Source organism: Malaya genurostris, chromosome 3, assembly GCF_030247185.1.
Source record: "Malaya genurostris strain Urasoe2022 chromosome 3, Malgen_1.1, whole genome shotgun sequence".
In the NCBI taxonomy this organism is placed as follows: Eukaryota; Metazoa; Arthropoda; class Insecta; order Diptera; family Culicidae; genus Malaya; species Malaya genurostris.
The window spans coordinates 302,088,423-302,109,636 of record NC_080572.1 but is presented as its reverse complement, the minus strand read 5'-3'; the positions used below and the strand labels follow the sequence as shown (position 1 = coordinate 302,109,636).

Sequence of the window (21,214 nt, the reverse complement as noted above, 5' to 3'; positions counted from 1 at the left end):
GAGATTATCTCTCTTTTGCAGTCTATCTCAACATTGGAGGAATACGCCGAACCGGTCGAGTTCGCACCGCAAATTGTAAAGGAACTACCACGCGTGGTGATGTCCCAGGAAAGGGAACTGACCAAGCTGGAAGTGAAAGTTCTGTCACAACCGAAAGCACAAATTCGCTGGCTCAAGGCGAACGAAGAAATCATACCGTCCGAGGAGTTCCAAATTGAAAACTTCGAGGACGGCACGTCGATTCTGATCATCAACGATATCTATCCGGACGATTCCGGAACCATTTCGTTCGAGGCTCACAATGCCCTGGGAGTTGCCGTAACTACGACCGAGTTGGTAGTGGAAGGTATACGAATGCTATTTCGGGCAACAATCCCGCTTTCTAGGCTGATATGTATTATAGATATGCTTCACTAATATTGTACTTTTCGCTTCGGTAGATACTTTATTTTTCTTTTTGCAGGATTTTGGCATCACTGTTTTTTAATAGTTGATTTTTTGCCGGTTTCAGCTAAGGTCCCGTTTGTGTTTTCATCCTGTTATTCCCAAAACTCCTTGTAAATGAATGAGCAAAATACTTTACAACTCATAACACCACTCCAACACTCACCCTCGCAAGATCAAACTGAATACTATCTTTTGCATAATACTCTCAAAAAACTTGGTACTGGAAAATCTAAAAATAAAAACAGAATTGCTACACACCAAACATTCAATGTGACCATAAAACGGTACATATTCTAATCGAAAATCTTTTTCAATTTGATAATGCAGAAATCATGGGAACCAAAACCTATCGAAAACCGGAATGGGTGCAATACATGGAAGAAATGAAGGAAGCCTTACAAGGTAATTTGAAAGATTTTCATTGTGCGACTCCTATTTCTTGGAAAACTTATTTGAACCAATCATTTTTATCGATCGATAAAACCTTCCTCTTCGTTCCATAATTACCCCCAGAAGCCATCTATCCGTTAGCTGTAGTATGTTGAGCTCGTGTGAACTCTCAATGTCATGTTTTCGTATATCAATGTTGAGTTGTCAAAAAACGGCATGTGAGCGCACGCAACTAATCATGTCCACTGTGTGTGCGTTTGGTTTGAACTAACTCCACCAAAAAAACCGATTCCCTTATTCTAGAGAACAGCGAAGAAGAACTGATCGAATTTCTGACTCTGGAAGCACGTTGCAGTGGATACTACAATTCGGAAAGGTAACACCAACTAACCAATCTCTTCAGTGTGAGTGTGTGTCCTGCTAGAGTGTCCTAGATTCATATGTTGCTAGAAAATGTGTATTCCTTGTCCGATGGAGCATAGCGGCAAACCTCGAGAGCAAAACCTAGAAGGTAAGAACGCTCATTTGTACCTCCAAAGTCATGTCCGAATTGTGCTATTTTCACCACTATAGAACTTTTAAACCTAACCATAGAATCTATCACACTACTCTGAAACTTTCAGCTGCTTACGCTACGCCGTCGTTCTCCAAAGAAATTACGGACTCCCGCGCGATGCTCGGGGAGAAAGGATACTTCGAATGTCACTTTGCAGGAAACCCCAAGCCAGGTAGATAAGCCGTTTTCCACATTCCACTATGATTACACTTCATTACATAAAAAAAAAAGATACAGTCTGTCACCTCCAGAACAACATTCCACAAGCTATCGTGTGTACATTCGAATACAGCACATCTTACCGTAGTCGGTAGTAAAGCTAGCTGAACTCTTCTTCTAGATATTCTATGGTACCGTAATGGGAAGATTGTGATAGCGAATGATCGCGTCAAGGTCAGAACGGAAGAGCACTCGTCGACGCTGACGATCTACCCGGTTGAGTTGGATGATTTCGGTTTTTATAAATGTCGTGCGATGAGCGAAGCCGGCAGCTGTGAATCGATTGCCAAGCTAAACGAATCCACCACGCAAACATTATCCGATGACGAACGTGCCGAACTGGATGCAGTGCTAGAGTCAAAGCGTAAATCTAGCATAAAGACCAAGGTAGACAAGAAGGTCGAGGTCGTGGTTGAAGAGTCGGAAGAGTCCATCCGAAAGAAAGCAGAGCGTAAGAGTCTGCGAGAGCAAAAGAGAAAGATTAAAGAAACTCAACAAGTAGAGGATATGGTGAAGCAAGAAATGGAGAGTTCCGTTCGAGAAAAGGTCAAATTCTCACAAGAATCGTCCTCTACGTTGACAACGAGCACCACTTCAGAATTAACGCAAGATGTGAAGATCGCCAGAGATAAGGCTACCGTGAAATTCAAGGAGCACAGAGAAACCGTTATCGAAGAGGTAGTCACAACCGAAACGGTGCAAGAGTTCGAGCGAATGATTATTACCGAGAAGCTGGATGTTTCGGATGTAGAAAATGTAAAACACTCAGTGCAAGTGAATGAAATCCTAACCAATTTGAAGGCAGCCGACTTCGGACCGGGTGAGCTACCACTCCGGGAGCTAGCCACCATCGCGTACATGGTGAAACATGGTGTCTCGGTCAGTGAGATCAACAGCTTCTACCAGTCTGATCACTTCCCAGCATTGAAAACGCCGGAATCTCAGTCGGCCTTGGTGCTGCTGCTGGAACGGGAAGGCTATGCCAGTATCGTAACGGAAATCCTCACCGAGACGGATATGGACGAAACACAGCTGGCGGCCACCGCCGGATTCCGAGCATTTATGCGAATGATCGAGCTGAACCATGCCAGCGTGGAGGAAATTATCACACACTTCTCGCCGGAGGACTTCTTCATGCACGAATGGAAACTGGAACAGGCGGATGAGGTTTGAATTTGTTTGCAAGGTGCCAGTGGCTTTCAAACTGAATGTGTGGGTGGGTAAATGGCGGGATTTAACTGCATGCCTAGATAATTTAAAGTTTTGAGGGATTATTCATGGTTTTCTTCGAGATGAAGACAAACTTCTGAATGTGGCAAAACTTATACTCACTTATTCGAAAACAGATTATAGTGAATCCTAATCAAGTCCCGAATTCCTAATGTCATAAATATGAGCAGAAACTAAATCTGAACACCCATTACTAGTACATGAAGAGAAATATTTCTGTTCACTCCACTTAGAGTGGACGATAGAAATTTGAGTTGTCATTTGCTGAGACAGATCAACTGAACATAGTTGGATAATTTTTGCACGCTTGACAACTACTTCACAAAAACGACCCGGTTGTTATTGCACAATCGTTCTGAAATTCGGAAGCGAACGTTGGATTTGTAATTAGCCAAGTGTTCCAACAAAAACCGATTAAAATATTTAATTTACATTAAAAACCGACGTTTCGAAAGGAATATTTAAAAAAAACACACTCAATAAATCATCCAGTTTGTATCTCAGTAGGCTACTGGTAACGATATTTAAAACGCAGAGCGAGCTTATACAATACTAAAGTAGGCTGTGCGAAAGATCTCTTTTTATACCACACTCAGACAAAAAAGATATGGAATTTCATAATGATATCATATGGCTTTTTGCCACAAGAATATCGTATGCGAATCATAGGACCGTCTAATGAAGTTAAAAAATGGAATTCTAATAAAAAGCCTTATGAACATCTATCATATACTGTAGAATTCATAAGTTGTTCATATGAAAACTATAACTGTGAAAGATGAGATGTACATATTGCATAGTCATAAACATTACAATAGATGTATATTTTTCATATTAATCTTTCGATTTGATGAGTTTGGTACATCATCCGATTTTCCTAATAATTTTCATTAATCATTTTGCCAGAGTGTACTACTTAATGCAAAAATCGAAGAGGTACAACTTTGTTGGAAAAACCAGTTTAAGAAGTCAGGAATACACATGGATACAAATGATTAGGTAATCATGAAACATTACTTCTCATGAGACCATGCCTGCTACTGATGATTTTGTGGGAAAATTACATAAACATTATCGTGATTTAAATAATTTTCCGCATAATATCATTAATAATATATATGATCTCATGAGAAGACACGTTTTATGATTTTCGTTATTTCTTAATTATAGATTTTTATCCGTGCAAAAATCGGATAAAAACATTGAGCTCAAAAGCCAGACAAGAAATTTTCAGTACACCGAAACCTCCATTTACCTACTAAACGGGGGTTTATAAATCGAGTTAATTCGTGAAAAATCTGTTTTAAACCACCTAGTAGTGTGATGATGCCTTCCTCATTTTAATTTTCTCCTGTATAGTACAGCAGAAGTTCCCTGAAATACCACAATTTAAAAAAGTTCAGAAAATTTTGAAGATTTCTGTTGCATAATACTACTACATTTGAATTTAAGTTAGTGAAAATCTATTCAATCACATGTGAGAAAGTGAAGTGAGCTCCGTTTTATCATATTTCATTATTATTGTCGGTACTTCCGGAACTGAAAGTTGGATACCGGCATAGTAACATTCGGTTCATTCAACAATGCACTAATATGACCTACACGTTTTTTTACGATTCTCTATGATGATTTGAATTTTGGAAAAAAATGTACCGGTAGTCGGACTTGGAAATAATTCAGTAAATCATTTATGGAACTATCAATTGTTTATTTGGTTACAGAGTCTCATGGTCTGCAAACTAGAGAAAATCACTAGCCAATATAAAGAGGTAGCTTATGAACAAAGTATTCCTGAAATTGACGTTTTCATACTGAGCACCCTATCTCTGGAACAAGGGGTTTGATCCGAATGAAAATTGGGATATTCTGATGGTATCTTGAGAACTTCCATCTCCGAGAAAAGTGAGTGGCATTATGTTCACATTTGTATGCATTATTTTCACATGTTTAGTGCATATCACCCTGTAATTCCGGAACCAGAGTTCGGATCTAAATGAAATTCAGGAACTTTGTATGGGACTGTGAGACCTTACATTTGAATCTAAGTTTGTGAAAATCGGTTCAGCCATCTACGAGAAAAGTGAGTGACAATATTTGTCACATACAGACATTTGCTCAATTCGTCGAGCTGAGTCAAATGGTATATGACATTCGACCATTCGGGTCTCGGTTCAAAAGTCGGTTTTGCAGTGATTGTATAGCCTTTATATATGAGAAAGGCAAAAATCTTACGTTGTTTGGAATTTACTTCGTAAAAAAAGTCATATGAATATTTTCGAAATGGAGATACGAAACCAAAGATGGTGACTACCTTGAACCCATAAGTTCAAGTACCAGCGCGAGTGGTTTTGGGAAATTTCCACTGGAAAATTTGAAAAATTTGCCGAAACCAAAAACATACAGACCTTTGAAAATCTTTTATCTATCTGCAGGGTGAAAATGGCTGGAAAATTCGGAGGATTTTCCGAGTGTTATCAAAAATAGCTCTGAAAATGTGTGATTGTGCTTTTCACGATTTTCATGGAAAATCAAAGATTTTCATAAAACCGATTTCGTTAAATTTTGACGATTTGGAAGTACTAAATGATATACAAATTATTTCCCAACGAAACGGATTTTCTTCAGTTCATTGAAAAATTGATCTAATTTTGTGTAAAACTAAGAAAACTACAAAACTAAAACTATTCCGTTTATAAATTGAATCAGGATCGTTGCAAAATAATTATATGAAAATCGTTTATTTTCCATGAAAAGCGTGGAAAGCTTTTACAAAAATGTGTGAATCTAATCCTTGCAGCCAGTAAAAGGTTTATTCGAAAAACATTATCACAGCATCGCATTATTTCTCCATATAACTGTGAAAGATCACAAAAACACTCATTTTTAAGAATTATTTTTTATAACACTCGGAAAATCCTCCTTAGTTTCCAGCCATTTTCAGGATTTCCAGCCGATGTTTTACAAACTTAGACTCAAATGTCTTATACCATCTCTTACCCTCTAAAAATGGAACAAAAAACATAAAAAAATTCTAAACTGATCTCAAAACTATTCCATTCGATAGTCATTATCAGTAGACAGCCAAACAAAATAATTTCGGTTATCCTGGTTTCCAGTTTCCGATTCCGGAGGCACCGGAAATAGTAGTCATATTTTCTCAAATGGATCTCACTCACTGTTCTCAGCGATGGTTTGACTGATTTTCACAAACTTAGGTTCGAATGAAAGGTCCTGAGGGACGGGTGTAGTGTGTTGGGTAAGTCGATGCCTTTCACGCAGCCCACCTGGGTTTGATTCCCAACCCCGCACATAGGGTCAGAAAGTTTTTCTGGCCCGAAGAGGTGAATGACCTTAAGGTTAAAACCTCTATAATCAAAAACAAAAAAAAAGAAAGGTCCTGAAACGGGATTCTTGAATTTCATCCGGATCAAAATTCCGGTTCCGGAGTTATGGGGTAAAGTGTGCTGAAAAATTTTATAAGAGAGAGTGTTCGGTTACCGGCACCCTTTTTCTTTTCAGCTTATAACTTCTGACTAAGTGCTCATTATGCGGACATATATGCATCAATGGAAAGCTAAAGCCCCTAGCTAACAACCAAAAAAGAAACTAAGTTGATTCAATCGATCGAAAAAACTTTATTATCAATTTAGTAGAGATCAATTTTGACCATTTCTAAAAAGGTGTTCGGTTACCGGCACCCCAAAAAATGTTGCTAAAAATGGAAAAATATAAGTAAAGACTGTAATTATTCATAGAAAAAATGGAACTTATTTTTTTTTTTTTTTTGTTTCAATTATAGAGGTTTTAACATTAATGTCATTCGCCTCTTCGGGCCAGAAAAACTTTCTGACCCTATGTGCGGGGTTGGGAATCGAACCCAGGCGGGCTGCGTGAAAGGCATCGACTTACCCATCACGCTATACCCGTCCCCCAAATGGAACTTATTCTTTTTGGAGGCGTTTTGTACAAAAGTCTTCATTGTCTGATTGTGACTTCGTCCTGGCTCTCTTTGCCAATGATTTGGCAGGTCTTCCACCAGCTTCGCGGAATTGAATACGTCGAATTTTTTTTTGGCTTCTTATCCACAATGGAAAGTTTATTCGCATTAATCAGTGCATTCAAATTAATTTCCCTTAACTTGGACGATTTGTTTAAAGTTGCCATGACTAACAGAAGCAGATTTGAAATGCTGAGCTCTTCAATTTTATACCGTTTTCGTTTTTGAACCTACACGCGGGCGACTCTGACTCCGAGTGAAACGAACACGTGGTACGCGCCATAAACAACAACTCATAAAAAAAAGTAAAAATAAACAAACTCGCATGGATGTCGCAGTGCGACCCGCGAAAAATTTGTTCGGACGACTCTGGGTCATTTGCTAGATTTGACCCTGAATCATTCGAACTAAGTGCTTTTAAAGCTGTCTGACTGTCGGAACAAAAATTAATTCATTTACCACAAACTCTCTGCTGAAGTGCCGATTGCATTTCACACAAAATCGTGTATATTTCTGCTTGAAACAACGTACAGTATCCACCAAGTGAATGAGACTGCGCTAGATTCATTTCATGACAGTAGACACCAGCACCAGCACGACCGTCCAACAGAGAATCGTCGGTTAAACAAACTATGTGTTCATCAAATTGTCGTTCCAAATAACCATTGTGTAGAATTGATGAGTTAAATCTGAATCTGACATTCAGTTCATGAGGGTGATGGGTGCTTGAAATTTAAATCTGTCGTATAGTGCGACGTTGCATAGTATCATGGGAGGAGTGTGTTCAAAATTTCAAACTATTTCGATTTTTATGCTATGCTTGTTTACGCCCGAACAAACTTTCCTATTTCTATTCGATGAGCTGTTTTTTTTTATTTCTGGAAATACCAAAGTAATATTGCACAGAATGCAAGTCACACGAGAAAAGGACCATCACAGAACTAGGAGGATTGAATCCAACAAAGAGTGGTTTTTTGAATAATTTATTTTAAATTTAAAAATTATTAACTTATTTGACCGTTTAAGATTTTGTAGTCCTGAAAAAGACCGTTCGGTTTCGGAAGATTGCGTTTGTATTCCAGGAATTAGAGCGGCAGTTTAAGAAAGTTTTCCAAATAAGTTCTTTACATTACTTTTTGTGTCCTGAAAAGAACCGTTAGTGGCTTTGGAGTCTAGGAAATGACTATTTAGTTACGGATGAATACCTTTGTATTCCAGGAAGTAGGGCACCATTTCAAGTCATTGGTTAGTTTGAGCCTTGACCTAGAAGAAATCATTACATAAATATAATCGTAACACAAGTCGTTCAATCGCTCATATATTTCAATATCGGAGTGAAAGAAACTATCGAAATGCTATACGGAACTCATTTCTGGCTTTCAGAATGGCCAAATTGTGGAATTCTTTACGATATTAAATACTCGTTTACTACGAATTCCAGGGTTGGCGGTAGGACGCTGGTCTTACAAGCCAGCTGTCGTATGTTCGAGCCCCGACCTGGAAGGATTCTTAGTGTCAGTAGGATCCATAGTACTAGCCATGCTATGATTCTGTACGCTATGAATCGGCTGCGAAGTCTGTTGAAATAGAAAGGCCAAATTCCACGAAAGGAATGTAATGCCAAGACTTTGCTTTGCTTTGGTGCGAATTTCGCACTGCAAAGAATGCATAAAACTAATCAAATTATTCTAGAATTCACTTCCGATTTGCAAAGAAGTAATCTTAATAGTTCTTTAAATAACATTTACAGCCATTAGAATGGCTGATTTTGTACATTGTTCCCCATCGTTGTCCACTTTTCGTTTTCTTCTGCTCCAATGCAAACGACCAGCAGTTGACGCAATCGCTCTTGTTTGAAGCAAAACTCACACTGTGAACGTCCAACAGCAGATATGCACACAGAAGAACTAGTTGGTGTTTTTCTGTGTTTAGGCTTGAGAAATGGAATCTGATATTCGCCATTGGCTGAAGCACCAGTTGAATATTGCAGGGTGTAGTTCCATTGCCTTGACGTAGATGGAGGCCGACGCACCCGATATGTCTCCGTTCATGCATTATCATAGACTGAAGATAGCAAAAGTCCAACATGGTCTATTTATAGATAACAGGGAAAAGGTTATTAGGAAATCAGATCTGGAATAATTTCGTTACACTTTCGTGTTATGAAATTTTGAAGATGCATCCAGGTTACCATAATAAAGAAAGACGTAGTCCTGCGCCAAAAAACCAAAACGAATCCAGTTTCGAAAAAACTAGATAAATATTTCGAATTTTTAAGTAATGGTTCGCTACAAATACATCTCTAAATAATCTGAAAATAGAAAATCAGAAAAAATGGAAAACTTCTAAAATATTTTAAAAACATACAGTTATGTTAATCAAATAAATTTATGCATGCGGTTAGTTCCAGCTACACAACAAAGAATTATCAATCGACAGTAAAGCCTGTAAAGCCACTGGTATAATTTTACGCCTATAAGCCTTTTGCAATTGCTAGCCACCTAACCTTAACTAATTTGGTCGTGTAAGTAAGTAAGCCAATCAGAATTATTGCAATTATTAAGAAGAATCAACTAGTTCTCGTCTGAAAACAAACTATTGGCTTCTTATGCACATGATCACTTACTGATACCCACACTCGACTAATCTCATAAATTTTCTTTCCATGTATATCCAATAAATCCGCTTGAATTTCACTACTATTCTAGAAATTTGAGGAAACTACCCGACTTATATCATCGAGCGAAGTGCACACCAGCGGTAAATATCGTTCTTATAGAATAGAATTTCCCATCGACCAATAACCGAACGGGAGAAAAATCTAATCCTTATCTCTTCCTTATTCTCTCTCTCTCTCTCACACACACTTTATGGCTCTCAACGAACTGCACGATCATTGAATGCCAAACATAACTGTTTCGCACGCCTGTACGCTTGTTTGCGCGCTTGAATCAAAAACTGCAGAAACCACCGTGATGACCAAGAAGGAACTGGAGATTAAAGGTTTGAAATCATAACTTGCCCCGTACGTTTGAATGACCTTTCCTGCCATGGGTCCTTTTTCTGCTAAACTACCGCAACCACTACTACTACCACCACCGCTACTACTTCTACTACTACTATTCGCTTCGCTACCGCTCTTACCGTGTTGTATTTTGTGAATATTTTTTTTTTCTTCTTTGAAAATTCGATTCGAGTTGTTTTCGAGCTTATTTGCTTAAAATTACCATCGCTATAAAATATGTTCATGCACTGATCGACTAGGTTAAGTTGTTTTCTATAATTATAATGATGCGTAGGCTGACTATCTAAACTGAATAAATCGCTAGTATTAAATGCCAAGACTGCTTATTATTTTTAGTGTTTTAGTCGCTTAAAGTGTGTGTTGTGAACCGCTTGTGTTCAGAATGCTGATTGACGCCACAGCAACAAAAAACAACAACAAAACAGCAGGATATAGAAAGATGGTGAGTATTCAATCTCCATGCATCCGATTGCCTGTCTATGCGGCTGCGTTTTTTTACTGTTTGTACACTCGTTGGACATCCTCTTTGTATTGCATCCCAATTATTACTATCTTCCGATTCTGTTACGTCTGTTGAAGCCTGAGAAGCCTGGCCGAACGTTTGGAACTTAGCTCGATTCGCCTTCCTATTGATAGAACTCTGACAATAATGTTGCACGTGAAAAATATTTTATTATTATTATTATTACTATTGAACAAACACTTACAGCACGACAGCAACCAAATTTTGCATCCAATTTTGGCTTCGTACCTATACACTTTCCCGTCACCATCGATTCTATCCACCTTTAAAAAAAAACGTTCAAATTCAGTAGTATATTTTCTCATGCCAAACGATTCTGTTCACTTGTTCTGACATTTCCCTTCACTCTCGTTACGAATTCCAACTGAATTTCACAGAAACACCTGATATCCGCGAAGACACAACCACCACGACAGTCACCACAGTCGCTAGCAAGAAAAAACACAAAAAAATCAAATCAGAGAAGATACAGCAGAAAACACACGAAGAAATAGTCGAAATCACACAATCAGAAGATCAAAGCATTGTTACGAAAAAACAGAGATTGCAGCTACACCCACTAAAACCCTTACTGCCGAGCGAGGAGCAGATGTTGGATGATGTAGCTCTAGAATTCCTGCGGTCACCTACGCGTGAAATTTCTGAGCTTCCACTTGGAATAGCCGAAATATCCAATCTGCCGTCGGTACTCACCATGGCTACCAATCTCGAGCCGTGCGAACCAATTCGTTCCACAGCTTCCGTTGACATAGTTCCCCAGAAATCCATGGTCACTGAAGAAATTCACACCACCGAAAGCGAGTCCGACACGGCGGTACTGGATAGCAGTAAACTGTCTGCGGTACCCAAGTATAGCCTAATCGGTCTTAACGAATCAGTGCAAGTTTTCGAAGTTCTGTCGGAGGAAATGCCCCATGAAACAAGTGCCCAAAAACCGGTATCCCATCTAGCCAAAACAGAATTGATTCCCACACAATCCCTACAAATTAGCGAATCGATGACACACGATTCCCTTTCCGATCTGTACACTAAATCTGACGTACCGTCAAGTGCCAAAATACGATTGTTCACCCATGATGCCAAAATAGTACAGGAAACAATTAGCAGTCAATCGGAGGAAAATCTGACTCTCCCACAAACTCCCTTAACAACCCGAGCACATCCTAACGTACTCTCGAATGAATCCGTTCAAATTACAGAAATTCACAAAGCCGAAAAAGAACAACTTCTCGATTCACAAACGAAGCTTCCCTCTGTAGTTCCCAAGTACCAGTTTCTACAATCGGAATCCATACAAGCCAGTGAAACCGTTGTGGTAGATAGTCCAAGTAAATTCTATCCGGAGCTAGCGGTTCCCACGGAAACCGCTCGCAAAGTTTTCGTCGAACAAAAATCGTACACTACACATGTCCTGAATGCCCCGGAAAAGGAAGATATCTACGTACCTGGTCGTTTGCCACCGGAGCAAAGAGCCGATGTTCTATTATCCACAACGGAATCACTTCAAATTGCAGAGCAACCCACCGAAGAGCATGAATCCGAGTTGGCGGCAGCACCGGAACCTGTTTCTTACCAAGCCATGGATACAATCACTACCCTAGAAAGCCTAACCACCGAGACTGTTAACGATAGTCACACAACCAAGCCGTTCGAAACCGATTCCTACGAAACCAAAACAGCCAACGTGGATTTCCTCGAACAGACTACGGTATCCATTTCGAAGGTAGTCAGTAATGAGCTAGAATCAGAACTACCCGCCTTTGAACCGGCATCCTCTGCGAAAGCCCTTCCGTTACTGTCAACTCTCACCGTTAGTCAATCGGAAGTGCCATTTGTTCATGAGAAGGAAACTCTCCACCAAGGAGCTCCCCGTCCGAATGAAGCCATCGCCGAATCTAAGCTGGAACCGATGGAGAACATTGCCGTAACCGAAATCGAAACAGCGGACGCAGCAGGTCGATTTTCACCGGAAGCCTTGGATAGGAGCGAAACAGCCACGACTGGATTCATATTGCGGCAATCACATGCCGTTTCCTCTGTGCAGACAAATGACAAAGAATCAGCATTCGATGGAAAGATTGACCAAACCCCAGCATTTGCTACTACTCAGCTCGACACTCAGTACCAGCTAGACGTGATAACACACGAAACCAGCGAACGAGAATCTCATTTTATGACACAGGAAAAGCCAGCAGATCAAGTTGCCAAGACTGTCCCTACCGATATGTTGAAATCCGTGCTAGTTCAAGAGACACTAACGAATGTTTCGGCTACCGACTTCACCAGATCTTCCCTAAATATCTCGGCAGCTTCGATCAAGACGGATAATTTGGAAGAAAAAATTGTATCCGAAACCACAATCTATGAAGGATTCCAACGATACGAGCAAATACAGCCGGAAACGAAAGTAGCAGATTCCTCAATGCAGCCCAACAACGAGCTAGTCGTCACAGAGATCATTACAGAGCAGAGGGAGCGTGATGGATATGATGTTCAAGAGATCGCAAAAGATTACATCGCTAAAGCTGTTCCTACACATACGTTGAGAAGTGTTCTGGTGAACGAGACTCTTCCATCTGAGAGCTTAGACCAAGTTACCGATACTTCTGCTGTAACATCTCAAGCCACTGTCAAAGACGAACAGTTTGAAGAAACCATCGTTACAGAGAATGTACCTCTGGAAGCTACTCAACATTATACCACTCCAGAAACACCTGCATCAAGATCCGTTGACTTGAGTTTGGAACCTTCTACGAGTTTGGTTGTAACTGAAATCATCTCAGAAATTAAAGAACAAGAGGGTGTCACCGCCACGGATATTGCTAAAGACTACGTTGCTAAGGCATCAACAACGGACGCATTGAAATCCGTGATGATCGAGGAAGTTCAGTTATCGAATCGCACCGCGGAACTGATTCAACCTGATGTTATTTCCTCATCAGCCGCCGTGAGAACTGACGAACATGAACAAACTACTGTTTCCGAGGCTCTAATACTAGAAGACCTAAACCAACTTCAAGATCACACTAAACCAGAGCAAAAAACAGCCGAACCACTGTTATCTCCCAGCACGGAACTTACAGTAACCGAGATATTCGTAGAACAAAAGGAACGAGAGAGATTCAACGCATTGGAAATCGCCAAAGATTACGTAGCAGAACTTGTTCCCTCACAACTTCTCAAATCTGTAGTGGTTGAAACAATCGAAGCAACTGATTCACTCGCCAATGTATCCAAGGTGCCAATGAATGAATCCACCGCTGTAATGAAAACCGATAAGTTCGAGGAGAAGACTATTAGTGAAACAATAATCTTCGAAGGTGTTAAAAAGCACGAGGACTTTGGCTTTGAGGCTCGTCAAGTAGAACCAACGCTGCTTCCAATTTCCGAACTGGTGATCACCGAAGTAGTTACTGAACAGCGAGAAAAAGAAGGTGTCGAAGTTGAAGAAATTCCAACTTCTAACTACTTAGTAAAAGCCACTCCCGCTCATACATTGAAATCGGTATTGATTCAAGAGACTCTAGCATCGGATGCAGTTGATCAAATGATTCAAGATACTCCACAAACAGGAGCTGCAAATGTTAAAAGTGATCAACTTGAACAGAAATTCATAACGGAAACGATGGTCTACGAAGAACTGCTTAAAGTGCCTGCTGAACAAAAACCAACCGAAAGGCAAGCAGATCAAACTATTCAGTTAGTTAATGAACTGTTGATTACAGAAGTTTCTCCCGAGGAAAAAGAAAAGGAAGGATACTCAGTCGTTGAGCTAGCAAAGGACCATGTAGCAAAGAGTGTAGCAACTGACACATTGAAATCACTAACAGTAGAGGAAATATTAACCGCGGAAGTTTCCGAGAAATTCGAAAAACTGGAAACAATTACTGCTGCGGCTTCAGTCAGAAGTGATCAACATGAACAAAAGACAATTTCGGAAACCATGACTTACGAAGATACAACTGCATATGATGCAATTTCTGAAGCAACCACGAGAATAGCTGAGAAGATTGTCGTCCCCATCAACGAATTGGTAGTAACCGAAATATACCCAGAACAAAAGGAAAGAGAAGGATACGATGTCACGGAATTGGCTAAGGAAAATATTGCAAAGACAGTTCCATCCCACACATTGAAGTCGATAATGGTGGAAGAAGTATTTTCCTCGGACAACGTTGATCAACTGCAGAAACTAAAAGAGCTCACGTCAACCGCAGCAATAAAAAACGATGGATTTGAGCAAACGGTTACATCGGAAACAATCGTCTACGAGGGTTCACAGTTACTGGTTGAAGATGAGCAACCATCGATGAAAAAGGCATCGCCATTATATCAACCCAACACTGAGGTCGTCATAACGGAAGTCATACCGGAACAGAAGGAAAGAGAAGGATACAGCGTAGAAGAAATAGCCAAAGATCACATTGCAAAAGCGGTTCCATCGCATACTCTGAAATCAGTTCAAGTTTCGGAAACACTGTCATCCGAGAATGTCGATTTGCTCATAAAAGAAACGTCAATAGTTTCAGCTGCTGTTTGCAAAGATGACAGACTAGAGGAAACGCATGTGCAGGAAACTGTGACATTGGAATCTACCACCAAACTGGAGCAAGAAACCGGACCCGATCAGAGAACCGCTGAAGCCATCATTACTCCGATCAGTGAGCTCGTAGTCACCGAGGTTGTTACCGAGCAAAAGGAAAAAGAAGGCTTTAGCGTTGAAGACATTGCCAAAGACTACACTGCCAAGATATCTTCGGATACAATGAAATCAATCACTATCGAAGAAGTTCAACTAGAAGACGGTCTTGGACAAATAATTGATACAAAAGCGGATTCCAAAATTGCAACCATCACCAAAGAAGAACAGGAGCCAACCATGACTGATGAGACGTACATTTTCGAGGGCGTTCATCAATACACTCCGGTGAAACCTACGGAAAAATCAGCTGCGCCTAATATTGAAGCAATTACCGAGCTAGTTATCACGGAAGTTGTGCCAGAACAAAAGGAAAAAGAAGGCTACAACGTGCATGATATTGCAAGTAATTACGTTGCGAAAACTATACCCTCTCACACACTCCGATCAATTCAGGTTGAACAAGTTCAGCTTTCGGACGATGTTAGTGATCTTGCGGGCTCGGAAACACTTGCTTCACATGCCAAATCAATCGCTGGTGAGATCGAACAGAAAATCATCTCCGAGACTGTTGTTATGGACAGTATCGATACGATGGTAGAACAAATTCAACCCGAACTGAAAAATGTAGAAGCCACTGTTCAACCGAACACGGAACTAGTTGTTACCGAAGTTATCACGGAGCAGAAGGAAAAGGAGGGATACAGTGTTGAAGATATCGCAAGCCAGTATGTCGCCAAATCGGTTCCATCTCAATCGTTGAGATCCATCATTGTAGAAGAAGTCGTCTTATCGAGTGCAACTGAGGAAGTTATGGCCGATGAGCGGAACCTCACAATCGCACAGGTTAAAAAGGATACGTTCGAGCAGACAACAGTAACGGAACAAACCATTCTGGAACATTTTGTTCAACTTGAGAAACCCATTCAACCAGAGCAGAAATCAGCTATTCCAACTGTTGACCACAACCAAGAATTGGTTGTGACCGAAGTAATCTCGGAACAGAAGGAAACTGAAGGATACAGTGTTGAGGAAATATCTAAAAATTATTCTGCGAAACAAGTTCCCTCGCACATGATGAAATCAATAACGATCGAAGAAGTTCAACCAGCAGACGATGTTGAGTATATTCAGCAATCGGAATTGCCTGTAGGTACAGCAGTCGTACGAAAGAAGGAGTACGAGCAAACTACCGTAGCCGAAATTATTCCGTTCGAAGGGCTCGAAAAATCAATAGAACAGACTGTGCCAGAGCAAAAAACTGCAGACGTGACAATGCAGTCATTGACACAGCTCGTTGTAACCGAAATAATATCCGAACAAAAGGAAAGGGAAGGCTTCGATGTACAGGAAATAGCCAAGGATTATGCCGCTAAGCCTGTGACCGAAGGTTTAATGCGATCTGTGGTTGTAGAAGAAGTTCAAACATCAGATCTTCTTGGTGATATCGAACACACGTCAATAGAGCAATCCGCTACAGTGAAGAAAGATCAGTTTGAACAAACCACAGAAATCGAAACGATGGTCTATGAAAATGTAAGCGGAATCTACGAAGCGGCAAAACCAGATGAGAAATTAGCGGAAATGTTAGTACAACCAAATACAGAAATAGTAGTCACCGAAGTTATCAGCGAGCAGCGTGAAAAAGAAGGATACAGTGTGCAGGATATTGCAAAAGACTACCAAGCGCAAGCAGTTCCTTCTAAGACATTGAAGTCAATCGCGGTCGAACAGGTTGAAATAGCGGAAGATGTAACATCCATGGTTATTCAAGAGCAAGTCGAACATTCAGCGGTGTCAAGTAAGGACGTGTTCGAACAAACAACCGTCACTGAAACTGTATCCTTCGAAGATGCTGCACCACAAGAACAGTCGTCTCTTCCGAAACAGAAAACTGCTACCACCTATTTGGAGCCAATGACGGAGCTTACCATCACCGAAGTAATTGCAGAACAGAAAACAAAAGAAGGAATCAATTTGGCAGAGACTGAACATCAAACGGCTAAAACCGTACCAACTGATGAGCTTAAATCTCTGACTGTTGAACAAATTCACCCTCTCCATGGTCTATCTGACGTTATAATCGAGAGTTCGAAGACAACCACGGCTAACATTGCAACGGACGAGCTTACAACTACCACCGTTAGCGAAACTACCGCCTACGACGGAATCAAGGAGTATGTCGGTAAACCAGAGATAGATTCATACTCTGCAAAACTTATCCCAGCAGATGTTTTCAAGTCATTGACTATAGAACAAGTAGAGCCATACATTTTGACTGGAAACGTACCGGAAGAAATGTTACAACCTCTGTCCGTCGTAGAAAAAACTGATGAACAGGAGCAGGTGATAGCGACGGCTACAACGGCATTCGAATGCATCAAAGATTTTATCGAAAAGATAGATTATGAACTGCACACCGCTAAAGTTATAAGCGGAGATATCCTAAAATCTTTAACTGTGGAACAAGTCATGTCTCTTCAGCAAACTGGTGACGTTGATAGGTTCATAACGAAAGCTACGTCAGCTCTTGTGAAATCGGAAGAACATGAACAAACTACAGTAACTGAAGCTGTAATTTATGAGGCATTGAAGGAATACTTGGGAACGATACAAGCCGAAGGTCAAACTGCCAAACGCACTCCAGGTGATGTTCTGAAATCTGTAAATGTCGAACAAACTCAACCACTGGATGACCTGGATATGGTTCAATCTGACACAAAGTCTCTATCGTTAGCAAATGTAAAAACGGATGAGAGGGAGCAAGTGCTTATATCGGAAGCTACCGTCTACGAGGGATTGAATGAATACGATGTCAAGCAACCAACTGAAGGACACCTCGCAAAATGTATTCTTCCTGACGAAAGGAAATCCCTTTCGGTCGGACAAACCGAAACATTCATTGGAATTGGCAACGTCATGACTGAAAGCTCCAAATTTTCGGAAGCAGTCATTACTACAGATGAACTCGAACAAAAGATCATATCCCAACCAGTCACTTACGAAAGCGTGCAGGAAGGCACAAGCACACTCGAGGTGGAAGAAAAACATGCAACTCCTGCGTATGATGGCTTAAAATTACCAATCAAATCAACAGTGGGCACCTCCGATGTAGTTGAAGAGCTACTAAATGCAAAACTGCAAGAAGAAAGTGCAATCAGTGGGATTATTGAACATATCATTGCTTCGAAAAGCGAAACTGTTTCACATGATTCGTTGGGCTTACTGAAGGCTACCGAAAAAGCAGACTCACAACATGCTGTTCGACAGGTGTTAGATCTGCATGTACCAACACTTTTAGAAACTGTTCCCGATGAATCTCTCGAAAAGGTTAAACTTCCAGACACTGCAGCTGAGCAAAGCGCAACAGTTAACATAAGCGATTTCATAGTACCATTGCAGTCCCATGTAATATCCGGTGACTCCACAACGCCGATTGAGAAGATCTCCGAGCCACGTAAGTTTGCCGTCAAATCTATACAAGAAGGCTTAAGAGCTGCCGAATGTATAGAAGTGTCCAGTAATGAACTAAATGACATTACTGCGCCAACCGAAGCCACTCAACGACAGGCATTGGTCACATTTACAACTAATATCATTGCCAATATAACCGAAACAAACATTCACGAAAACGTAGATAACATTGTTGTAGTAAAAGAACCCTCAGAGCGGTTCGCAAAATTAACACAACCAATGCTCGAAATGTATGAAGAATCATTCCCAAGTGTATTGCAAGGTAGGTATAAGAAACTAACTATACAATATGCAAAACAATTTCATTCCAAAAACACATTCATTTATATTGAAAATCAACATTCCAAAGATATGAACAACTATTCATTAACACAAATTAGTAACACTTATTAAACTCAATCTCCCAACAGATTACACTGCAACATTTTCCATACATTCACAAGCAAGCAAACAAGCACAACACGACGACACAGCAGAACACGAAACACAAGAGCAAAACACGGAAACAACACTCACGATATCCGAACAGAAACATGATGCAACTATATTACAACAATCATCTGCAATGAAAGAAAAATACACACAAACATACGTCCAAGAACTTCCTGAAGAGATCAAGGTCACAGAAACAATCACTGAGGAAGGCAAACCGAAGAAACAAGTCGTTAAGAAACGCGTCATCAAGAAGAAGGCCGGAAAGAAGGAACAGGTTACTGAGATCGTCACTGTTCAAGAAGATGATCAACTTCCTCAGACAACAGTCACTGTTACCGAATCTGAAATTCCGTTTGAAGAAGCTACCGAATTCGAACCAACACCAATCGAACCTCAAGAAGCCATCGTCCAAGAGCTTCCTGAAGAGATCAGGGTCACAGAAACAATCACTGAGGAAGGCAAACCGAAGAAACAAGTCGTTAAGAAACGCGTCATCAAGAAGAAGGCCGGAAAGAAGGAACAGGTTACTGAGATCGTCACTGTTCAAGAAGATGATCAACTTCCTCAGACAACAGTCACTGTTACCGAATCTGAAATTCCGTTTGAAGAAGCTACCGAATTCAAACCAGCACCAATCGAACCTCAAGAAGCCATCGTCCAAGAGCTTCCTGAAGAGATCAAGGTCACAGAAACAATCACTGAGGAAGGCAAACCGAAGAAACAAGTCGTTAAGAAACGCGTCATCAAGAAGAAGGCCGGAAAGAAGGAACAGGTTACTGAGATCGTCACTGTTCAAGAAGATGATCAACTTCCTCAGACAACAGTCACTGTTACCGAGTCTGAAATTCCGTTTGAAGAAGCCACCGAATTCAAACCAATATCATTTGAACCTCAAGAAACCATCGTCCAAGAGCTTCCTGAAGAGATCAAGGTCACTGAAGTAATCACCGAGGAAGGCAAACCGAAGAAACAAGTCGTTAAGAAACGCGTCATCAAGAAGAAGACCGGAAAGAAGGAACAGGTTACTGAGATCGTCACTGTTCAAGAAGATGATCAACTTCCTCAGACAACAGTCACTGTTACCGAATCTGAAATTCCGTTTGAAGAAGCCACCGAATTCAAATCAACACCAATCGAACCTCAAGAAGCCATCGTCCAAGAGCTTCCTGAAGAGATCAGGGTCACAGAAACAATCACTGAGGAAGGCAAACCGAAGAAACAAGTCGTTAAGAAACGCGTCATCAAGAAGAAGGCCGGAAAGAAGGAACAGGTTACTGAGATCGTCACTGTTCAAGAAGATGATCAACTTCCTCAGACAACAGTCACTGTTACCGAATCTGAAATTCCGTTTGAAGAAGCCACCGAATTCAAACCAACACCAATCGAACCTCAAGAAGCCATCGTCCAAGAGCTTCCTGAAGAGATCAAGGTCACTGAAGTAATCACTGAGGAAGGCAAACCGAAGAAACAAGTCGTTAAGAAACGCGTCATCAAGAAGAAGGCCGGAAAGAAGGAACAGGTTACTGAGATCGTCACTGTTCAAGAAGATGATCAACTTCCTCAGACAACAGTCACTGTTACCGAATCTGAAATTCCGTTTGAAGAAGCCACCGAATTCAAACCAATATCATTTGAACCTCAAGAAACCATCGTCCAAGAGCTTCCTGAAGAGATCAAGGTCACTGAAGGAATCACTGAGGAAGGCAAACCGAAGAAACAAGTCGTTAAGAAACGCGTCATCAAGAAGAAGGCCGGAAAGAAGGAACAGGTTACTGAGATCGTCACTGTTCAAGAAGATGATCAACTTCCTCAGACAACAGTCACTGTTACCGAATCTGAAATTCCGTTTGAAGAAGCCACCGAATTCAAACCAACACCAATCGAACCTCAAGAAGCCATCGTCCAAGAGCTTCCTGAAGAGATCAAGGTCACTGAAGTAATCACTGAGGAAGGCAAACCGAAGAAACAAGTCGTTAAGAAACGCGTCATCAAGAAGAAGGCCGGAAAGAAGGAACAGGTTACTGGGATCGTCACTGTTCAAGAAGATGATCAACTTCCTCAGACAACAGTCACTGTTACCGAATCTGAAATTCCGTTTGAAGAAACCACCGAATTCAAACCAACACCAATCGAACCTCAAGAAGCCATCGTCCAAGAGCTTCCTGAAGAGATCAAGGTCACTGAAGTAATCACTGAGGAAGGCAAACCGAAGAAACAAGTCGTTAAGAAACGCGTCATCAAGAAGAAGGCCGGAAAGAAGGAACAGGTTACTGAGATCG

General features: G+C 40.8%; 1 protein-coding gene across 19 annotated transcripts in view; it reads left to right on the top strand.

Annotated features, from left to right (window-relative positions):
• LOC131435991 (titin) overlaps positions 1-21,214 on the top strand; it is a 389,662-nt gene that overhangs the window by 337,289 nt on the left and 31,159 nt on the right. For 15 of the 19 annotated variants that reach the window (XM_058604330.1, XM_058604327.1, XM_058604329.1 and 12 more), the window contains 3 exons: positions 22-346; positions 775-849; positions 10,765-18,483. In XM_058604330.1, coding sequence (XP_058460313.1) covers positions 22-346; positions 775-849; positions 10,765-18,483 — 8,119 coding nt within the window. Of the gene's footprint in view, positions 1-21; positions 347-774; positions 850-1,140; positions 1,333-1,460; positions 1,566-1,733; positions 2,780-9,547; positions 9,600-9,803; positions 9,843-10,764; positions 18,484-21,214 lie in introns of those variants that run through there. The other 4 variants (XM_058604340.1, XM_058604332.1, XM_058604341.1 and 1 more) reach the window with 3 other exon arrangements.